We start from the raw sequence: 20,509 nt of genomic DNA on the forward strand, positions 1-20,509 counted from the left end.
AGCAAGTTACCAGCTTTGTATGAGGACCTGAAAGTCACAGAGGTTTGAATAGTATAATAATAACATTATCACAGGGTGAAAATGTAGATTTTGGGAGTTTTGGAATGGGGGTTTTGGAGACAAGATGGAGGAACTTGGGCATGTCCAGCCTTTCTTCTTCTTATTCTTGTTCTCCATTTTCTGCAGCGATGCTGGCACTTTGGGATTGGTTTAGAGTAGAAGTGCACTGTCTAACACAGGTGATAGGTATTGGGAATTAAGTGTAAATATGTTATACATAGTTTGTAGTATAAAAGGACTCGGGGGCGGGCAGAGTGCCTGTGGCTGCCCTGCTGAGCAGACCTCGCCTGGGCAGAAAGAAAATTTTATAGATAAGAATTGATAAACAACCTCAAGACTGAAAAGTGAAGAGCTCTGGCTCGTTCTTCAGCCGTGTGGGCCGAAGCAGAGACATCCTGCACATCTCGGGGCTGCAATTAACAACTAAACTCCAAGAGAGTCAGAAATTGAAAATTCTCTTTTCACCTTGAGAAAGCTGCGTGGCCACGTCATATTATTTTGTGTCATCCAAAGGCTCTTTCTTTTCTTTTTCCAGACTTCTGGTATAAAAAGGAATGTGCACATGAGTTTTCTGTTGTTTTTCCCCACATTTCCAGCATTATCCTACTCCAACAGAAATAAGTTACTGGGAGTGGGTTTTGCTATGTTTTGTTTTAAGTTTCAGGTTGGGAAAATGACTCAGTGGAACAGCTGTTTTTGTGGTTACAATGTTTTTGAAATGAATCTCTCTGTGGATTACACAATACATCATGCCTTGAACACAATTAGTGAGGATTCTATTTTACTGCCTTAAATTATAAACACAAGCTGATCAAAGCAATTTTTCACACTGTGTGTAGGTTCAGAGTGTCAGGCTGCATCTCTCTAAGCAAACAGCTAGCCTGAATTCTCAAGGGATGGCAGAAGGTTGAAATGTGCTGCTTCTACTAAGACAATTATTTAAAAATGACAATTCAGATGAAACAGCCCCGGTCCATTCCAAAATAAAAATAACATTTTTTTAAAAAAGTGGAAAAGTCAATACCTTCTGTCCCTGCTGTGAGTCTCATTCTCACCAGCCAGACAGATTAAATTTCCACAGTGGGGGGAGTGGCACTGCAATCCATTTCACACAGGAGCTGTCCAGTTTATTTTGCATGTTGCAAACCAACTTCAAACAATTTTATCCAGCATGGCCCTTTCTGTCCTTCTCCCAGTCATATCAACACAAAGCTCATTAAGAGTGGGGACAGCACAGCAGCTGCTTGGAATTACAGCAAAGAGTTTTTCACAGCTAAAATTAATTAAAGAAATTCCTCCCATGCATAAAAGGGAATTTGGGAGAGAGTGGAATGGTAGTTCTTGATAATTTTTGATTTGGTAAACAAATCTGGCAGTGGAGGCAGAGCACAACCTCTTTTTGATTAAAAAGCTGAGGATCAAGGATGAAGAAATGAAAGAAGGCCTTTAGAATAAAGTAATTTGTCTTGGATTCCCTGGAGAAGAAGCAAGAAATACATGAGAGGTCTGCAAAAAGGCCATTTCTTGCAAAGAACTGATTCAAGTAAATGACCCAGCATTGAAAGAAATGAGACATTTGGAGTTATCAGAAGCAGCCAGAAGATTACAAGGTGAGAACAGAAGACTGCCCAATGATAAGGGTGTGTGAATATGAAGGTGAGGAACAAGTTGAAAAGTAGACCAGCAGTCCCCTACCCTACCTTGAAGATGACTTTAGCAGAGGAAGTTTTCTAGAGAACAGACATTGTGAGAAGAAACACATGGGGGCAACATGAACTGTTTTTCATTTGGAGAGTCTGGGGGCTTTAATAACATCTCTAACACCATCATCTCACAGCTGGCTTGCAGAGAAGCTGGGCAGTAAACAGTGCAGGTCACAGCGGGAGAGGGGAGTGTTCATCCATCACCTTGGTTTTGCTTCTCCCGGCTCCTTTGTGTCAGGAAGAAGTTTTTGTATGAAATTTTTTTTCCTGCGGGTGGAAAAGAGACCATCATGTATCCCTCTTGCTTCTGTGGAAGACAGCAGACTAAAGGGTTGGGCTCTAAGCTTTTCCCTTTCATCAGACAGTAATTTTCACATCCTGTGTGCCTGGCAGGCAATTTTCAGCAACAGTGCAGATCCACGGTGAACATCTGAGGTAAGCACAGTCCCACGTGAAGAGATTTTTGGCTGCATCCCTGAGCTGCTTTTCTATTAGCCACTTGTACTGCTCCATACTGTATTTTCTGTCTAATTTTTACTCCATCTCTCCAGATGTCTCAGTTTTTCTAAGCCTGTTTATCTGTATTCTCCTGTGGTAGCAGTACTCATCTGATGCCAGTGATTTCCTCTGCTTTGTAATGAGAGCAGGGTAAGTCTTTACTATTTTGTCCTCACAGAAATGAGATCTGCAGCACTGAAAGTGTTCCGAAGATCCCTCTGTGAATGCTATGATGCCAGCCAAGCATCCTGATGTGAATCCAAGTCAAAATTTCATAGTTCTACCTTTGTCATCGTGGCTGCACTAAGAGCTGAGCTCCCAAATTCCAGCATGTCAGAATACTTGGGTTATATTGATTATGGCATGCTGCTGCTGGACAATGTGTCCCCCTCTAGCAAAGGAGGCCTTTGAATAGACAGAAAACAGGAGGACAGACCTTTAGGGTGGCCCCAGATGAAACATTCTTGAGATTTGGTAGCTGTCTGTAATTCTCTGTCTGTTGAGGCTGTGACTTCAATGTTAGAGGGCTCAGGAGGCACTGCCACTATTTCCATGCAGCTCCAACCACCAGGAATTCAGCTGTGGTTTCCAGGAAGGACAGGGGCTCTCTGAATATCATACTCATGGCATTGTCTTACAGATATTCTGATGCAATGATCAATTTCTGACCAGGTTTCCATGTTTCAATCCCTCTTATTCTACTGAATTCCAACTCATTTATCTACTATGCTTATCAGCATGATTTTTTCTGGTTTTTTTATTTGTTTGTTTTGTTTTGTTGCTGTTGTTTGTTCACTTTTGGCCTGGTTATTTTTTTGGTAGCAATCACAAGGCTAAAAATGATGTGGAAATAGCACAATTGAAATTGAGTTTTCTACCTGTGGATCACACCATCACTTGTTACCACAGACTGGAGAGATGAACTTTCTGTCTGTGACAGATTTTAGCACAGTCAGTGAGATAAAAAAAATCCTCAGCCCTTTTATCAGAAAGACTCAGTTTGGTCATTGCTGAATGCTGAATCTTTTTACATTTTTTTTACTTAGATTTTAAAGCAGATCTGTTACACAGAAAAGAAAAATCCCACTTTTTATGTCGAGGAATGTATGATAGGAATATAAATTGTCTTGTCTTCAGATTCTCCTATCAAAGAGAATCACAGAACATGCCCAGATGAAATTTCTCCAAAGATTCAGACCTCCCCAGCCATTGTGGGCAACCCATTCCAATGTCTGAGAGCCACCAAGTAGGTTCACAGCATAATCTCACTTTGGCAGGCATGAAATACTAAGTGGGTAACGTTCTTTAGATCACAATAACCAAAATTTCAGTAATGTTGCAAGACATAGCTGCACTTTGCAGATTATCTAGTAAAAAAGGAAATTAAATTATGCTTCTATTTATATTTCAAAGGTTTTTGGTATAGATCCACTGAACATAAACTTTTATACTGACTTTGAATAAAATCATAGATTGTTCTAGAAGAATTTGAATTGTCTTGAACTTTTACATAGATGGTGCATGAGTGTTGTGTAGCTAAGATAAAAGTGTAATGATTCCATTCAAATACTGACAGTACCACATTGCAAGCCTGTGGCTTGTTTTTTCTGGAATAAATGGTTGTGCTTTACCCTCTAAAACTCTGATGCTGAAAAATCTCACCAAAAAATCAGACAAGCAAAACACGCAGAAATGTGTTTGTCTTTTCATATGTGAAACAAAGATTGAAGTGGGTTTTTTTCCTTCTTGTATTTATTAAGTAACCATTTGGAATGCTAAATTTTATACAAAATAAACTATCTAAATTAGCCAACGAGGGAAAGGTCAATAGCTAATGCAGATCAATTTATGTGTCTAGACATACAATTGGAGTTGTGGAGTCAAAAAGCACAAATGATGCTGTTTGGATTTGTCTGACTCCAAAAGATTCAAATGAGAGCCAACATATGATAAAATAAAAAACAACTGAACAGGCAATTTCTCATCATCCAGGCACAGAGATGACACTTAATGAAAGGAACTGCTGATCAATAATGTAATTATTTAGACAATCAAGTTGTAGGTTGCCTGGATGTGACTGGTGTTCTACCAAATGAACTCCTTTCCCAACAAACTGGCTGTAATTTGGTTTAACTTGAGGCTGAATGAGTTTTACTACAAATCCTAACTGGGAGAGTTCTTTACAAATTCTTATCAAAGTACAGCAGGCTTTCTTTTCTCTGCTGATTTACTCTCATTTTTATTAAAATGACTATTCTAATATTCCAGAAGTATTGTAATAGACAGTTGATCTGTTGGGTGAAGTTTGGCTGGCAATTGGTGAAACAAACCTTAGCAATTCAAAATCTTGCAATACAGGTATTTTTAATGCAAGAGAATTGCAAATATGATTCTGTCCAAACACAGTGGAAATTTCAAGCTGTCATTTCTCAAATGGAAAAAAAATATTACTCTTTTCATTACTTCTTTTGTTGTTTAGGGGGAGGTTTTAAGGAATATGTTTAGAAGTCTGGTTTCTTGAAAAACATCAGTGCCTACTTCTGAAATCCTGGCTGTGCTTTTGACAATCTAAACTGCTTTTCTTTGTGCAAACACATCCATGGAGGGCTAGTAGCCAACATTCAGCTCAGTAGTTGTACTACAGGAACAACTGGAGGGGTTTTTTAAACCTAAAATCCTAAAACCCCAAGGTTTAAACCTAAACCCCCAAGTCTTCCGTAGAAGTGTTAGGGTCAAGTGCCTGAAGCACTTTTAGCCTGGTATTGCACTGTAGTTTCCTCTGTGCCTCACAAGTTTTCCTTAATTAACATCACTGGCACTTGTTCGGGATGGAAGGTGTCCCTTGGCAAAGACTCCTGGGACAGAGAATAATTCCCAGCCAACATATTCTTCTCTGAAATGCTGTTAATTATCCTTAACACCGTGTTTAGAAACTTTCAGTGCAATTCTTTAAAGGGAACGAACCTCAGACTAAATTCATTTTGTAACACGTACCTGCTCCACCTGTGTCTGACCCTGACATTTACGGTGTGGGCCAACAAACCTGGCCTAAATGAGATCAGTGTCAGGGCTTCACATGGCAGGAACATTCTCCATGCACTGAAAATGTATTTGTAGCTGGGTCTCACTGGTATTTGAGGCTGTTATTAGCTTTTAGTGATTTTTTAAAATTCCCTGGTTGTGTGTTCTACATCTTCTAGGTAGGCTTTAGGGTATGCAAAGCTCTTGTGTTGGTTAAGACACTGTTCTAATCCTCTGAGTGGCTTGCATGTCGTTTTATTCCTGAAAAGTGTGACCAATTCCAGTTTATCAGAGTGTGCTTTCTCTTCATCTGCTTTGCTATGGTTACAAATTTGTTTAATGTTTTTTTCCAGGTACTGTTTAACATTAACTAAGTCTCATAAATATAATCCTAGGACTTCATCAAGGTTCTTGTCAATCAGTTTAAATTCACATAAATTTCACAGCACAATTTCAATATGAAATCAGAATTACTAAATGGCCATACAAAATATTCACACTAACAAGGGCAAAAACAGTGAAAGATTTGTTTGTGCAGAGTGTTTTTCTAGCAGGAATCACTGTGATACGACTCAAAACTGACATAAGATTGACATATTTATTTATTGATAAGGTCAGAAGACTAAAGCTTTATTCAAAAAGAAAAAAAAACAAAAGCAAAACAAACAAACCAACAAAACCTAAAGCAAATTGTTCATGGACATTAAATAACAAGACAAAATACTCAAAACACAGCCAATCGCACCTTTTTTGTTTTGCAAAAAGAAAGTTTTGCTTATTAAGACAAAAAGTTATGTAAGCAGAATGTCTTGTTTGTAATTCAGGTAAGGTCATTTCATACTCGGATGGTTGATTAATTACAATTGAAATTGTATGTGAACTTGTTCTAAGAAGAATTTATTACTGTTTGCACAGCGGATCTCCAATATATTTAGTCTGCATTAATGTGAATATCTTTGACAACTCAGCTGACACATAATACTGTGCTACAGTTTGTAAGTGCCAAAAAAGCCTGCACTAATCAGACAGCTGGCTGGAGGAGCAGCGAATTTTAAAGACAGAGTTGAGAGGAGTCGTCTGTCCAAGGCTTGCCTTCTTCCCTGCCATCCTGCAGCAGTATCTACTGACAAGGAATGATGCTGTTCCTCTGGTGGAAATGAAATCTTCTGCTCCACAAGTGACACAGTCACAAAGTGCAAGAGGAAAAAAGGATTTTTCATGTCTGCATATCCATGGCTGCGGTAAGATTCTCTGAGGTTCCCGTGCCTCATTCTTGCTTCTTTTTGCTTATTATTGATTTCTCTTTCAAGACACACTTCACACAACTGATAAAATGTGCAAAATTACTGTATACCTGTGGTTTTGTAATGCTGAGTGTAAAAAATTATAAACTGGGAAAAAAAAATCCATAAATTAAAATATAACAGAAGAGAGGACAGCAGTTCTAAAGACACCATGTGAGATTTTCAAGCCCTCTGTGCATGCAGATGGCTTTAATGGCTCTGTTTTACCCTGTTAGGAAGGATCATGGGGAGTGATGCATCTGCAGGACAGGAAAAGTAGCTGGAACAAAGGAACACAAAATCTCCTAAAAGCCATTTGGCATTTGAGGCATGCTTGGGTCCTAGCTAAAAGGGAAAGCTGGTGATATTACTAGTGGAAAAGAAATTTTGGGGGCAGACACTCACACTGCAAATTCCTGTGACCATCAGTCCTGTGAGCTCCTTCACAGTGAGCAGTTGTGCTTCGCAGGACTAAAGTTCCTGTGACTTCTTCTGCTTCTTCTTTGCATGTGTTAAATCACAGAATCAGATTATTTATTCCAAGAAAACAATGAATATGATACACTTTGATTTTTCTTTTTCTTCCAGGATCCATCACAAAGTGAGCAGAGCTGTTAATTAATGTTTTGCAAGTGTTTATCCTGGCTTTTTTTAGGGTATGCAAAGCAGAAGTTCATGCAGTAATTGAAGAATTTAGCTTCCCATCTAGTTGAACAAAATGACTAGTCACTTTTGGCAAATACTGTGTGTGCTCCCTCATTAGCAGAATGAAAGGTTTTAATGGCAAAATGAATGATGGAGAATGAATAAAGAATAACCTAAGAGAAATTTTCCAGTAGAAACTTTTTTGGACAAATTGCGTGTGTTAAAAATTATGAAACCATCAAGATTTGTGAATATTCTAATGACTAAGCCATCTGAGCTCACATTAATCTTGAATATTATGACCCTATGAATAATGATGAAGAGAAATTGCCATTTATTTCTGCAGTATATAGCCAGCAGCAGGAAGCCCCCAGGTTATGGAAGAGCAAACAGCTCATTTGAACCATGCCAAAAAGCTCCAAGTTCCATTATAGCCCTTGAAAGCCCAGTAAGCTGCAATAATAGTAAAGTGTTTTAGAGTACTAGAGGAAATGACAGAGCAGCATTTCATTTCCCATTTGTACGAAACTGTACAGTAATGTTCTCCCAAAGTGCCCAAAACAACAGCTAGGGAGCTCATAAAATCATAGCATGGTTTGGGTAAAGATCATCCCATTCCAACCCCTCTGCCATGGGCAGGGCCACCTTCCAAAATCTGTGAAATTAAACTCATACACAGGACTGGGAGATGTGGACAGAGCGCTAAATAGCATGAAGGGCTGTTTGAGCTTCCACAACATTAAAGTTTCACATGAATACCTAAAGACTAAATATATACACACAAATCTATAACCTGATGGATATGATTAACAGATACTTTCTCAAAGACAAATGGTTAAAAGGAGCTGTGTTGCTCATATAGTTCTAGTCAAAATCTGTATTTTTCTTTCAAACTTCCAATTTTTTTTCCTACTAGAAGCACTGAATTTAACAAACCAGTGGTCTCTCCTTCTCTACAATCTTATTAAGTCTAGTGGAAACCCTTAGCCTTTCTGATTTTGAATAACCTAAAAAAATATCTGTTTTTGAACCTTTCTTAATTTTTAGGTGTATTTTGGTTTTTTGTTTTTTTTTTTTGTTTTTTTTAATAAATATGTAAGAAATAAGGCTATTACATTTCTGAACAATTTACATAGACTAGAAGTGCAAGCTTCTCTTTAAAGTCAGATTGCTTGCAGTGGAAACGAGGTCAATTATTTCATTAGCTTCCTTTTCAGAATCAACGACTCTAAGCCTACATTATGGGAGTCTGGCACTTCACAGTGGTTCAATATTTACAATACTCGCTTTAGATTTCAGGGAGAGCCAAAATTCATTTGCTTTCTCTGTACTGGCAGATCATAAAAAGGTTGTCACAAGTGTTGAAACCTCACAAGGGACTTCAAGAAAGTTGCCCGCATAGACTGGGATGGATAAGAAGCAACTTTATTGCTTGTTGTCATCACAAATCACTAACATCTTAAGCTGACTAAATAGCCTGACTTTTCTTTTAAGAGGGGGTTGCTGGCACAAAGGGAAATAAAGGCAGCCTTGAAAGCATTTCTCTTTCTCAGATGAGGAGCCAGATGCACTGCAACACTCACATTGACTTCTGTTAAAAATATTCCAGCCACAGCTAATGTATTCTGGGTCTGTTGCTTTTTGTGAACTTAGGGCTCCCACTTTATAAAAGGAAGATTTTTGGGCTGATCCATAAGTATTAGGGTGTGAGAAAGCCTTACTGGCAGGGATATTTACTACTAGAAAAGATAATGCATTAATAATGTACCATCAAATCATGTCTACTATCAATTCACTGTTGGAAAAAAAATATGGAATATCTTTCTTTTCAATTGATACTCCACTGATAGAGAGCAAAAGAAATAGTTTTAGACTTTCAGAATTATGAGTGGGTAATTCTGGAAGTCATAAAATCATATGACTTGGAAAAGATCCTTAAGATCAAGTCCAAATGTCTTGTCTGTCAACAGCACTGTCTAAGAGAAAACTGCAGAACAGACATGAAAACAGAGAAAATCAAGAGAAATCTGAAGTGAAACATCTCAGGAATGCAGCAGCTAAAGAACAGAACTGAGAAACAGATTTGATAATATTATCATTCAGACTGCTCTTCTTCTTTTTCATTCCTAGGCATGGATTATTTTAAAGCTGAGATGCTCTTGGAAGCCTTCCTAATTCTGGCAAATCTGAATACAGAAAAGAACTTCAACTTGCTTATTTTTGCAAAGCATATACTAAAGAATGTATGCTTTGAGTAAGATTTGAATATATCTGGATTGCTGTTTTCTTGGGTTTAATTGTACAGTCATGCGAGACATTTCATTTAAAAGCAATCTGTAGAAAGAATAAGAAGCAACAACTCTTGTAAACAGAACAATTTCTTATGAACTGAATCATTTCATGTTGTATTTAGTCGTGAATATAAAATTGAAACTGGAAAGCTTGAGGGGTTTTTCTTCTTGTGTTTCTTACTCCACAGTGGGCAGGAGGCATCCAGTTCTGCAGCTTTCTCAGGAAACAGCAAACTGAAGGTACTGCAGCTCACTGAGGGATGAATTCAGGGCTTTAGTCTCTACAGCTGCTGATTTAAGCACTTTGATTGAGCTGTGATAGATTAAAAAAGAGGAAGAAAAAAATCAAGACGACAATCAATCTGAGCCACGCACTTCAGCATCAGTGAAGCAACCATGGGATTGCTGCTCTCCAACACAGATGCCAGAGTTCACAGATGGGATGCAAAACTTCTGCCAGTGACTCAGGAAGGTTAGTGTATTAATATGCCCTTAAATCCCCTAAGTGTATCAATATGCCCTTACATTTCCTGAGTCAAACTGGGCACCTGCACCTGGAGAAACATGGCCTTGCCACACAGCCAAAGGGGAACACCCAACAAATCACTTGCTGTGAAAAGGTCAGGAGCTGCTGAGAACCTGCTGGATTCATGAGGGAAACAAATCTTCAGAAGGAGACAGGTGGGGAGCAAGGGACAAAGGTCAGACTTGGTATAAGCCTGCGTGCTGTCAACCCTGATCCCTCTGGTACCTTCCTGTTAGCAACACCCATAGCTTTGTACCCACAGGATAATAAACCAGAAATGCCACAGAACAGCATCAATAACCTAATTCTTTAAGGCTAGAAATTCTGGCAACTACCAGGATGGAAGATATTTCAGCATTTATGAAAACCAGCCTATTTTTGCCCTTCTGCCTCTATGTAAAACCAGACATTTTCCAACGAATGCAGTCCTGCAGAAGGGCCTGCTGTCCTAGAAGTTAATTTATTGTTCATTCATCTTGACATAAAGGTCAAGATAGTAATGCTTCAGCATTTCAGGGTTTTAAGGCTGATAGTAACTTCACCAAACACATTAGCCTTGCATCTCTCTGGGGGTTTCAAAAGCTGCAAGGGGCCTTGTGGTAGATTTTGCACCTAAGAAAAGCAGGAGGTGTTTTTATTTTAGATATTTAAAGTCACTGTGAGCCACAACTCCAGAAACCTCTGAACACCAGAAACTAAGGCCAGAGAAAGGATCAGAAGCTCTTATGCTCATACAAAAACTCATTTATAGCAAAGGCTGCATGTTGAACTCTATTTAAGGGTATCAACCACTTTAAAGAAGCGTATTCATCTGATGCATGTAAAAATATCCAGCAATTAAAATATGAATGGTTAATATCTTAAAACTCTCCTGGAGATTTTAATTTATTTCCCTCTATGACAATGAACAGGCACGCTTCATACACTCCATTTTTCCAACACTGCAGATGGATCCACACTCATTTACTTTGGTTTGTGTGTTCAGAGGTTTCTCCTTCTCCTGTTCTTCTCCCTCTCTCCATCCCTCCCCTCTGCCATACACACTCACACAAGACCATCCCAAGACTAAGATACATCAGCAATGGTGGAAAGATAAGATTCTGAAGTATGCATTAAATACATATAAAATGACCACTGACATAAGCTTAATAAATAATATTTATTAATATAAGCCTGTAGGGCTTTGGTGTTCTAAAAAAATTACTAATGCTGAGTAGGATGGCTGGAGCCACAGGTCCTTGCTGTGTTTTGATGGAGCTGTAAGGGGCTGAGAGAGAAAGCCAAATGCAAGCTTCCCTCCTTGCCCTTACAGGGGCTGCGTGTCCCTCCCTGGAGGTGTTTGAAAGGTGCCCAGACATGGCACCTTGGCACTCAGGGCCAGGTTTCTGTGGAATTCCCAGCGCTGCTTTAAGAGTTGGACTCAATGATCCTAAAGGGGCTTTTCCACCCTTAAAGATTCTATGCTGTGTTTCAGTGAGGATGTCATCAGTCATCTGTGAGCTCAGAATTACAAAGCTAAACCATCTAAAGCACCTCTGAGACCCCAATTTAAGGACTCATTTAATTACTCTCCAGGAGTGATTAAGAGCAGTTGACACTTTCTTGTCCAAGCCTCCAGACCACCTCTCTGATGCACAGTTACTTCATTAATGTCCATCAATTTACAGTATTGACCTCCTGGATTGTGACATGAAGGTCCATTAAAAATATTTTTCTCTGGTGCTTTCAAATATCATATATATAGGAAAAGATATGAAAATTCAGATTTCTAATTGGAAAGATGTAATTTATGATGTTTTAAAGAGCAATTTTTTTATTTTTATTTTTTTCAGTCTTTATTTAAGTTTAGTGACCTCTGCTATATATCTGAGACATAAGTGACAGCCTTCTGTCCTTATTTAAATAATCAATGAATCTGCTGTTGTTGATAGGGTAATTTATTATTTTTTAATCAGGATTTATTCATGAAAGCTGTGAGAATGCATAAAAATGTGTCTGGACAGGCACAGTTAAAACCACTGTGAGTAAATCTGTATCAGTAGAATGTTAATGGAATGTAAACAGCGCAGACATGTGTTCAGAAACCCTAGTGGATATTTGAAGAATTGTTTGTTTTTCTATTCACAATACCAAGTAGGCCACAGAACAAAGCTGTTAAATTATCTCAGTGATTAAACTGTTAATCACTAAGTAGCTCTTCCATTTATAATTGTCAAAGTTACTTAAATGTCTTTTTGGAAACAGGCAAACCAAGACACAGAATGGAAACCCACGGCGCAGCACAGCTCTCAAGGTGAGCCTTTGGAAAAGAGTTTGGGAAGTTAAAAATGGAACCTGGATCTTCTCACCCCTCACTGTGAGTCTAGCAGCTTTCCAGTTGCTTCTAGAGAAGCGTGGTGCAACTCAAGAGAAGGGAAGCAGGGAGTCTGACAAGCATTGCTCAGCCCACAAGCAAGGTACTGGCCACCAGACAGTTGGGATAGCTTTTTCAAAGAATCCAGTTAAAAAGGAGTTAATTAAATAATAGAGTCCTGAGAAAGCTGCCATTTCTCCAAATGCACCTGCTTTCAAGCAGGCACACGGCCAACACGTGAAGGACTGAGAGGATGAACGGATTTTGGAGAGGGAAGGTGATACAGGCAGCTGAAAAGCCACGTCACCAACCCTGCGGAGTAAAAGAACTCATGCTGAGAATCATTGCTTAGGTTGTAAAGCAGAAGGATTTCTGTTTTTTTTCCAGAGTAGATTCTAGGAAGACTGAAATACCATGAATCACTGATATCACTGAATCATGAAGACTGAAATATCATGAATAGAATGGTTTGGGTTGGAAGGGACCTTAAAAATCATCTACTTCCAAACCATCTGCCAAGGGCAGGGACACTTTCCAACAGACCAGGTTGCTCAGAGCTCCATCCAACCTGGCCTGGGACAATTCCAGGGATGAGTCACCCACAGCTTCTCTGGGCCTCACCACCCTCACAGCAAAGGAATTTTTCCTGATATCTGATCTAAACCCACAATCATTCAGAGTGGAGCCATTTCCCTTTGTCCTGTCACCACAGGCCCTTGTAAAAAGTCCCTCTCCCTCTCTCCTGTGGGCTCCCTTCAGGTACTGGAAGGCCACATTTAGGTCACCTTCTCTTTTCTCAGCTTTTCCTTGTAGGAGAGATGCTCCATCTCTCTAATCATCTTGTTGGCCTTTGGTTCATATCCTTCCTGTGCAAACCACAAAGCTCCAAATCAGTTAACATCTGTAATAGAAACTATGAAACAGCCGTTTTGATAAATGTAGCAATTCTGGAAGATCTAAGCAGAGAATCCAAGGAATGGTATTTATGTACAATCTTTAATGATTCCTACAGTAAAGATTTGCAGTTGTCTTCCAGGCCCCAAGTGATGCACCCCATTTTCTTGTGGAATATGCAGCTGTAATGGTACATGCAATTGCTGCCAAAGTTAACAGCCTTTTTCAAGTTGGAATTCTGCAGATTTCAATCTTGCTGTGCTTTCTTCTGAAGCAAACTCTGCAGCACTTCTTTCATAATCTTTTACTATCAAAAGACCATTTTACATATTACATAAGAACCTTAATCTGATAATTAATTGAATGGAGAATAGCAAAATAATTAACAGGATGAAAAGTAAGATCTAAACTAGTTTGAATATCCTGGAAATCAGTTCATGGTATTTAGGCTTGTTTTTTTCAGTTTGCAAGAGTTGAAAAAAAAATTCCTTTTTTCATCCAGCATTCTGATAAAAGATATTTTTAATGTTTTAGATGTACAATTATTGCCACTATTTGTCAAATCCAGACTCTTGGAGATATTTTGTGCTTGCAGCAAGCAGAATCTACACTCCCTACTAGAAAATGTATTAGACTGGATTTGCATTTTCTTTAATTAAGTTGGATCTGTATCTTACCTCCTGAAATTATTTTCTCCAGAAAAAAATTAGAACAGCTAGTTTCTTAACATGAGGAACTGAAGAGTATCCTCTGCTCTAGCAAGGATAGCAATGGAATTTCTGATTAGGTCCTCCTTGACCAAACCACTACCACATGAAAAGAGCAGGTGCCCTCATCCTAAGCTTGAGAACCAGACCTGTCCTCCAGCATGCAGCCCCTGGATGACAGCAGGAGCCAATGCAGCTCTTCATTCCTGGGAAGGAAAATTTTGCAGATTCCTGTTGTTCATCTGTGAGAAGGGCTTCACATTTCTTTTTTTTTTTTTTTTTTGCTGTCCTAGACTGTTTCTTGGCAAAGCTCTTCGTTTTATTGAGGTTTCTAGACAGCCCATGCTAATTCTGGAGCCTTGGCTGTTTAAATAGAAAATATTGCCAGGATAAACTGGCAGAGGAATTCATGTGAGCCATTCAGTGCTGCTTCTACCTTGTGACCTCGAGGATGTGGAGCAAATGCATTGCTTTAAAGAACTCCTGTCCATTTCCACATGCAGAAGGAGTTGCTCTGTCTTACAGACAGCACAAGAACTTGTTAACTTTGGTCCTGGTGCGCAGAGAATCCAGCTCCTCTCGCTGTGTCCCACGGTTTGGTAATGGAGACGGACTTGTCATGCCTTCGTGCACAAGTTCCTGTCCCTGAAGCCAGGGAGATTTCAAGTACAGGAGGGCCATGAGTTTGGAACATGGATGATATTAAAGTCCCTGTCATTTTCCACTCTGAAGAACAAAGTCCCTCGCCACAAAGGTCCCCTTATTTTGAGCTGTGTTTTTGTAAGCAATTAACTCACCATTTTTGAGAACCAAACATCAAACCAGCAATGTGCTGTGTGCCTCAGAATAAATACAGTATAGCAATTATGGTTAATTGCATATGAGATTCTCAGTGAGACTGGGGATGAAACAAGGGTGACAAGCAATTTACCAGACTGCACTTTCAGTGCCAAAATCAATTACAACATTCCAAATCCTGTAAACATTAATAGCAAACTATGTGTCATTGTGCATCTTTGACTGATGTCCAGCATGTACTGTCTGTTTGTGCCTAGCTGTGGGGAAGATGCAGCTCCTTTAAAAGACAGTGTACAGCACATATTTATAGAGGGAAAACAAAATATCTGCATGTACATAAAAATACCTGCATGTACATGTATTGCTGCTGCCAGCAGCTCCAGAGTGTTTAGGCCAGCCTCTGGATGTCATTGACAGCATAAATACAGAGTAATAATTAATTAATTTCTAAGCAATGCAGAATGAGGCTGAGCATGAGGCTGAATTCATAGCACCGAGCTCATTATTCAGTTTGGCTCACTATTGGATGATAGTACCAGGGGATTACAAATCCCTCTGGGGGTTATTCTGCACTGAAATACCACCAGTTGCGCGGTATCCTACTTCTAAAACAGAATTTCCAATGTGCTAGCTTCACTCAAGCAATAAACAAGAAAGAGAAGACAAACAACCTTACCAGAGAGAGAAATTATAATCACGGGGCTTGGCACATTTCTTTAGGAGGAGTTCAATTATAATCAGTGATACACTTTTCACACGGTGCACGCACCAGGCTCTCCAGGTGGATGCACACCAACAAGTGGGATGTAGAGAAGGGACCATCAGCCCTGAAACCTTCTTCCTGCAGACTCATGGCTGCTCTTCCTTGGGCCTGTTGCAAGGGGAGAACCCCTGCTCTCCTCATCTCCCTCCCAGAATTACAAGGAGCGTGAAGGAGATGTTGGTGTCAGTCCCTGTTCCTAAAAACCACAGCAACACTGCTGTGGGATACTTGAGAGAACAGAAGTGGAAACACTGAGCTTTCATGTCTTCTCTCCTCCTCCAAGACTTGCTCAGCTGGATTGCTCTCAGATCTGGGGTTTTCCTTGGCTTTGAAGAACTTTCAAAGTTCTGCTACTTCTAAGGGAAAAACAAACACAATGGATGGTAAATTTATAGCCACCATTTTTTCTTCTTCTGGTCTCTAAAAATAGTAATGGGGGTTCTCATTTCTCCAGAGACAGATACACCCCACTTTTCTTGCTAGCTGGAATACACTGATGGGATTTGCTAACTTTTCAGCCACTTCAGTGGAATAATTTTAGGATCATTTTTGAGAACTTGGTACTTTTTTCTTTGTCATCCAACACAGATAGATAAGGCGCCCACCAATATCTGCTTCTTATTCTGGTTCTACATGGCCCCTCAAAATAAATTAAAAAATGATGTTGAAAGAAGAAAATAAAATCACTTGTCTGATAGCTTGATTATATTAGGGAAAAAAACACCTAAAAATGAATTACATGAACAGTACTTTAAATATTTTATTTGGACTCAGGTGCTTGTACACATCCTTTTCTCAGGAAGTCCTTGTGATCCTATGTCCTTAAAATCAAAACAATTCCCACCACTGGGTTGACTCAGATGATTGCAGGAAAAAAAGGAATAATTTTTTGAATGACTGAATGTGAATGTTAAGGAAATAGAAAACTTTTCACTTGTAGGCATGACATTACATTCATTAAGAAAAAACTGACAAAGAAGAAGGGAAAAGGACCAAGCACTTCCAAGAACTGCATGTTCCAAACCTCCAGGCTTGTGAAAGTTGTGCTGTTAGTGGGTTGTTGAGAAGAGTTACCCACTGTAATTTCTCTAGAGGGCTTTCATCTAAGGGGTGGGTAATTAATTCTGTAATTTTCCTAAACATGAGCACAACATACATTGAGGCATCCTGAAATGAATAAACAATTTGATATCCTTAAGATCAAGTAAACAGAGCCAGTAAAAAGACACTCTTTAATCCCAAATGTGAAGGGGACACAGACTGGAAATGGGGCATGTTAGAAATGTGTCCCTCCCCAAGAAAAATATGTTTTATTCTGCATTTCTGCTACAATAATGTGAACAAGATTACCATGACCACATTCCTTTCAGTTTCAGTCTCAAATGGTGTCACACCAAGATGTGCATTTGTAATCCAAGCCAGGCCATGAAAGCAAACACTCAGAACTCTGAAATTAAGCTGAAAATGGGGCAGTGAACAGCAAAATGCTGGGATATGCAAAAGATTACCTGAAGTTACCCTGTTAGAGCTGTTGCTGTGTCAGATATGGGGTGGAGTGAGTGGCATGATTTGAGTCTGAGAATGTAAATCCAAGCTTGCAAAAAGGTATCATGAATAAATTCCATAGCTGAACATATGAAACCTAGCACAGAAATAGAAGTTTTGAAATCCTCCTCATGCTTTTATTTAGTCCCATTTGAATGTGTGTTCCACAAAATCACTGCCTCTCAATTATGGCTTCCTTGCTGATAACAGAGGCACATTTCTATTTGCTAACCCACACAGGAGGAAAATGTATTCTGTTTATTATTTATAAGAGTAAAGTGCTGAGAGGCCCCAGCAAAGCCCAGGCTCTTATTTTGTGTTTGCTATGAAAATAGAGTGAGCCATATTCAGGCTGGCTACTTTCCACCTAAATCCTTGGGCCCACAGTTTTCTCTTGGCTGCTTTTTAGGCTGTTTTCTGCTCAATGCTTTACTGACATCACACTTGAGACATGCCCTGCTTTCTCTGCTGATTACAGACAGGGCATTAGATGGAATTTTTACTGCATATCACTACTGAAAAAGCAGCTGAAAGGGTAGGGAAAAGCAGCACTGACAGATTTCTACAAGATCACATCTCAAGTGCACAATTCAAAAAAACCAGCCTTAATTTTCACAGTCTCCAGCTAGTAATCTATGGCAGCCAACTAAAGCATGACTCCTGTCTCTAAGAAACATCCCTGAGTCAAACACATTTGTATTAACAGATTGTTGAGTAATACTTGATTAGCAGGATTTACAGGCAGGCACCTGCTGTGCTGTTCTGTGTGTTCATAGCTCTCCTCAGCTGGGGTGAAGTCCTTCCATTACCTTGAACCAAGTGCGTCAGCATCGTTCCCTCCATCCAACTGCTGAGTCAGGAAATACTCTGTCAAAACTTGCTTTTTCCCCTTTTTTTTTTCCAGAGGCTAACAGGTAAAAGAATAAGCAACATTTGAGTTTTTGAAAACAGTGGCATTAATATTTATCTCAGGATGACCTAAGGATTTAGGATCTATTTGCTGTCATTTACTGGGAACAGTACTTCTTGAATGCCGCAGAAGGGGAGCTTCCCTGCTCATCAAGGCTGGTTATGCAACACTTCTGTATCTAATGTTTTTTTTCTATTCCTGTCCTAATAAAACTATTTTTATTTATTAGCAACATCTGCAAATTTAAGAACCCCAGCACGTGCTACACTACGTACAAGGAATCCAAGATCTTATGTGAATCCCCACTGTGAGGTGATGTCTCCTTTAACGTCAATGACTCTATGATTGCAATTATTAGTTGCCAACTATGTTTCAAACCACTGGGACTGCCACAAAAGAGAAAGAATTGCTCTTCTTCCGCAGCTTGGGAAGTTTCATACTGCTGGAGTCCAAGGACTTACATATTTCCCAGATGCAGCTGGCTGTTCTTGCTGTCATGCAACCCACCACACTCCTTTACTGATTGCTTTATCACATCCAGTTTGCTCACAGATCTTTGAGATAGCATTTTAAGGCACTAATTTTTCAGCTTTCTGATCTGCTGTGCTTGGTGAGAAAATAAAAAGGGATTTTCACTGGCCTTGATGCAGCAGTGAAGACTTGAGAAAGGAAAAGAGAAGAGGATGGAGGGACTGCACAGTTTCTTTGTCTCTCCATCTCCTGTACAGCACATGTCATAGCAGATACTGTCAACAGGGCTGGGGAACAGAAGCAGACAATGGAGAAAGAAAAGCAAAGGGAAGGGAGCTGTTAAATTTACCCTTGGCAAAAACACCCCACAAAGGCAGCAAGGCCATCCTGAGAGGAAATCCAGCGTGGGAGAAAATCTGGGATGCTGCTCATGAGAACAGGACCTGGCGAAACAAAAGGCAGTCCTGATTTGGGGTTTTGAATTCCCTAATTCCCCTCCTCCCTGGCTCTCATGATTTTGAATGAAACATTAATACTGCTTCAGATGCTTCTTCCCTCCAAGGCCAATCAGCTGCTCGGCAGGGCGTGAAGCGGTTGTTCATTTGAACAGCTAACGAGGGACTGGAAGGACAGAGCTGATTCTGAGGCTTTTCCAGCACTGCTGAAGCTCACATTTGTCTTGACACACGGGGAACGACCTGAAGAGCCCCTCTTCACTTCAGAAGAAGAGGAGTGGTGTGTTAATTCCGAGTAAACAACCCCGAGTTGTCAGAAGGGATAATTTTTCACCATGCGGCCATAAACATCCAGCTTTGAGGCTGGAGTAGACACCTCGTCCTGCTTAGTGCCATGGCAACAACTACCACTGCAAATCTTCCACATGAGAGGGGTGCAGAAAAAAGGGAGGTAAAACTGCCAAATGACCAAAAAATGTTAGATCCCAAACCTTCCATTTTAACAAAATTACTGCTTCATCTCTCAGTGCGCTGAGCCTTTAGGATAAGAAGTGAATCCTGAGACTGAATTTTGGATGTTCCTGAGGGTGAAAAACTGCTTCCCCCTAATCTGGGAAGGAAGGAAAAGTTGAAGTGGCTGAAGATGCTGCCAGTCCTGTTGCAATTAAGGTCTGTTCTGGTTTCCAGCTCCCAAGAAAATGAGAAGAAAAGGAAGAAAAATCCATCAAAAGAGGAAAGAGCGGTTTTTGTTCACAGTGCTGGGTCTGACTTGTAACACTGCAGAAGGACCTATAGAGTAATCACCATCCAATCTCTCTGGCAAACCTATACCTGTGCACTGCTATTTTGGGAACTGCTTTTAGCTATTTTATCATCACTGGCTCCCAGCAGCAGCAGGAAAGAAATCATCTTGACTAGTCAATTTGCTCTTTATAACACAGTGACAACAGAACAAGAGACAGGTACAGAACGAATAAGGTAGGCAGGAACAAGACATTAACTTGAGAATGAGAGCAGATATAAAAATGTTACACCTTCTGCAGCTAAGGGAAGCTGGCAGGAACAGTGATGCTGCTGCACAGGGAAGAGTCAAGGTGACAGCTTTTCCAGAATAGGGGATGCCACAATGGCCAAGCCTTCTCTTTCCTCATCAGCCACAGCCCAAATGTCAGCAGCAAATCCTGATTTCTCAGGCTGGCTTAGAACCCACAAAAAACCCACCAGCCACAAACAAACCAGTGAGAGGACCCCAAGACAGACAAAGAATTTGGACAGACCTGCTTTATCTATTTTTTTTTCCTACATCAAACTCCACAAAGAAGCTCAAAAGGCTTCAAAAATAAAAAAAAAAAAAGGGGCAAGTTTTAGTGTAATATAAAAGAGAAATAGAAATTCTTCCAACAGAGGTATAACACAGTATACCCACAGCCTTTCCTGCCCATTTTGTGCCCACGGGCAGGTCCCCAGAACCCGAGGCTTCACCTCTGCTAACTCCAGTTTCCAGGGGACAGCAAGTCTGCTTGGTGCTCTTTGGTCCCTTAGAAACATGAGTGTTATCTCTCTCTTCAGAGGCCTGGCTGCCTCTT

At 39.9% G+C, this 20,509-nt stretch overlaps 1 protein-coding gene across 1 annotated transcript in view; it reads right to left on the bottom strand.

Moving 5' to 3' along the window:
- SYT9 (synaptotagmin 9) overlaps positions 1-14,602 on the bottom strand; it is a 51,554-nt gene extending 36,952 nt beyond the window's left edge. Inside the window, exon 1 of the mRNA XM_014310121.2 lies at positions 14,505-14,602. Coding sequence (XP_014165596.2) covers positions 14,505-14,602 — 98 coding nt within the window. The remainder of the gene's footprint in view (positions 1-14,504) is intronic.
- Positions 14,603-20,509: the final 5,907 nt, after the last annotated feature.

Source organism: Geospiza fortis, unplaced genomic scaffold, assembly GCF_000277835.1.
Source record: "Geospiza fortis unplaced genomic scaffold, GeoFor_1.0 scaffold196, whole genome shotgun sequence".
NCBI classification, from domain to species: domain Eukaryota; kingdom Metazoa; phylum Chordata; class Aves; order Passeriformes; family Thraupidae; genus Geospiza; species Geospiza fortis.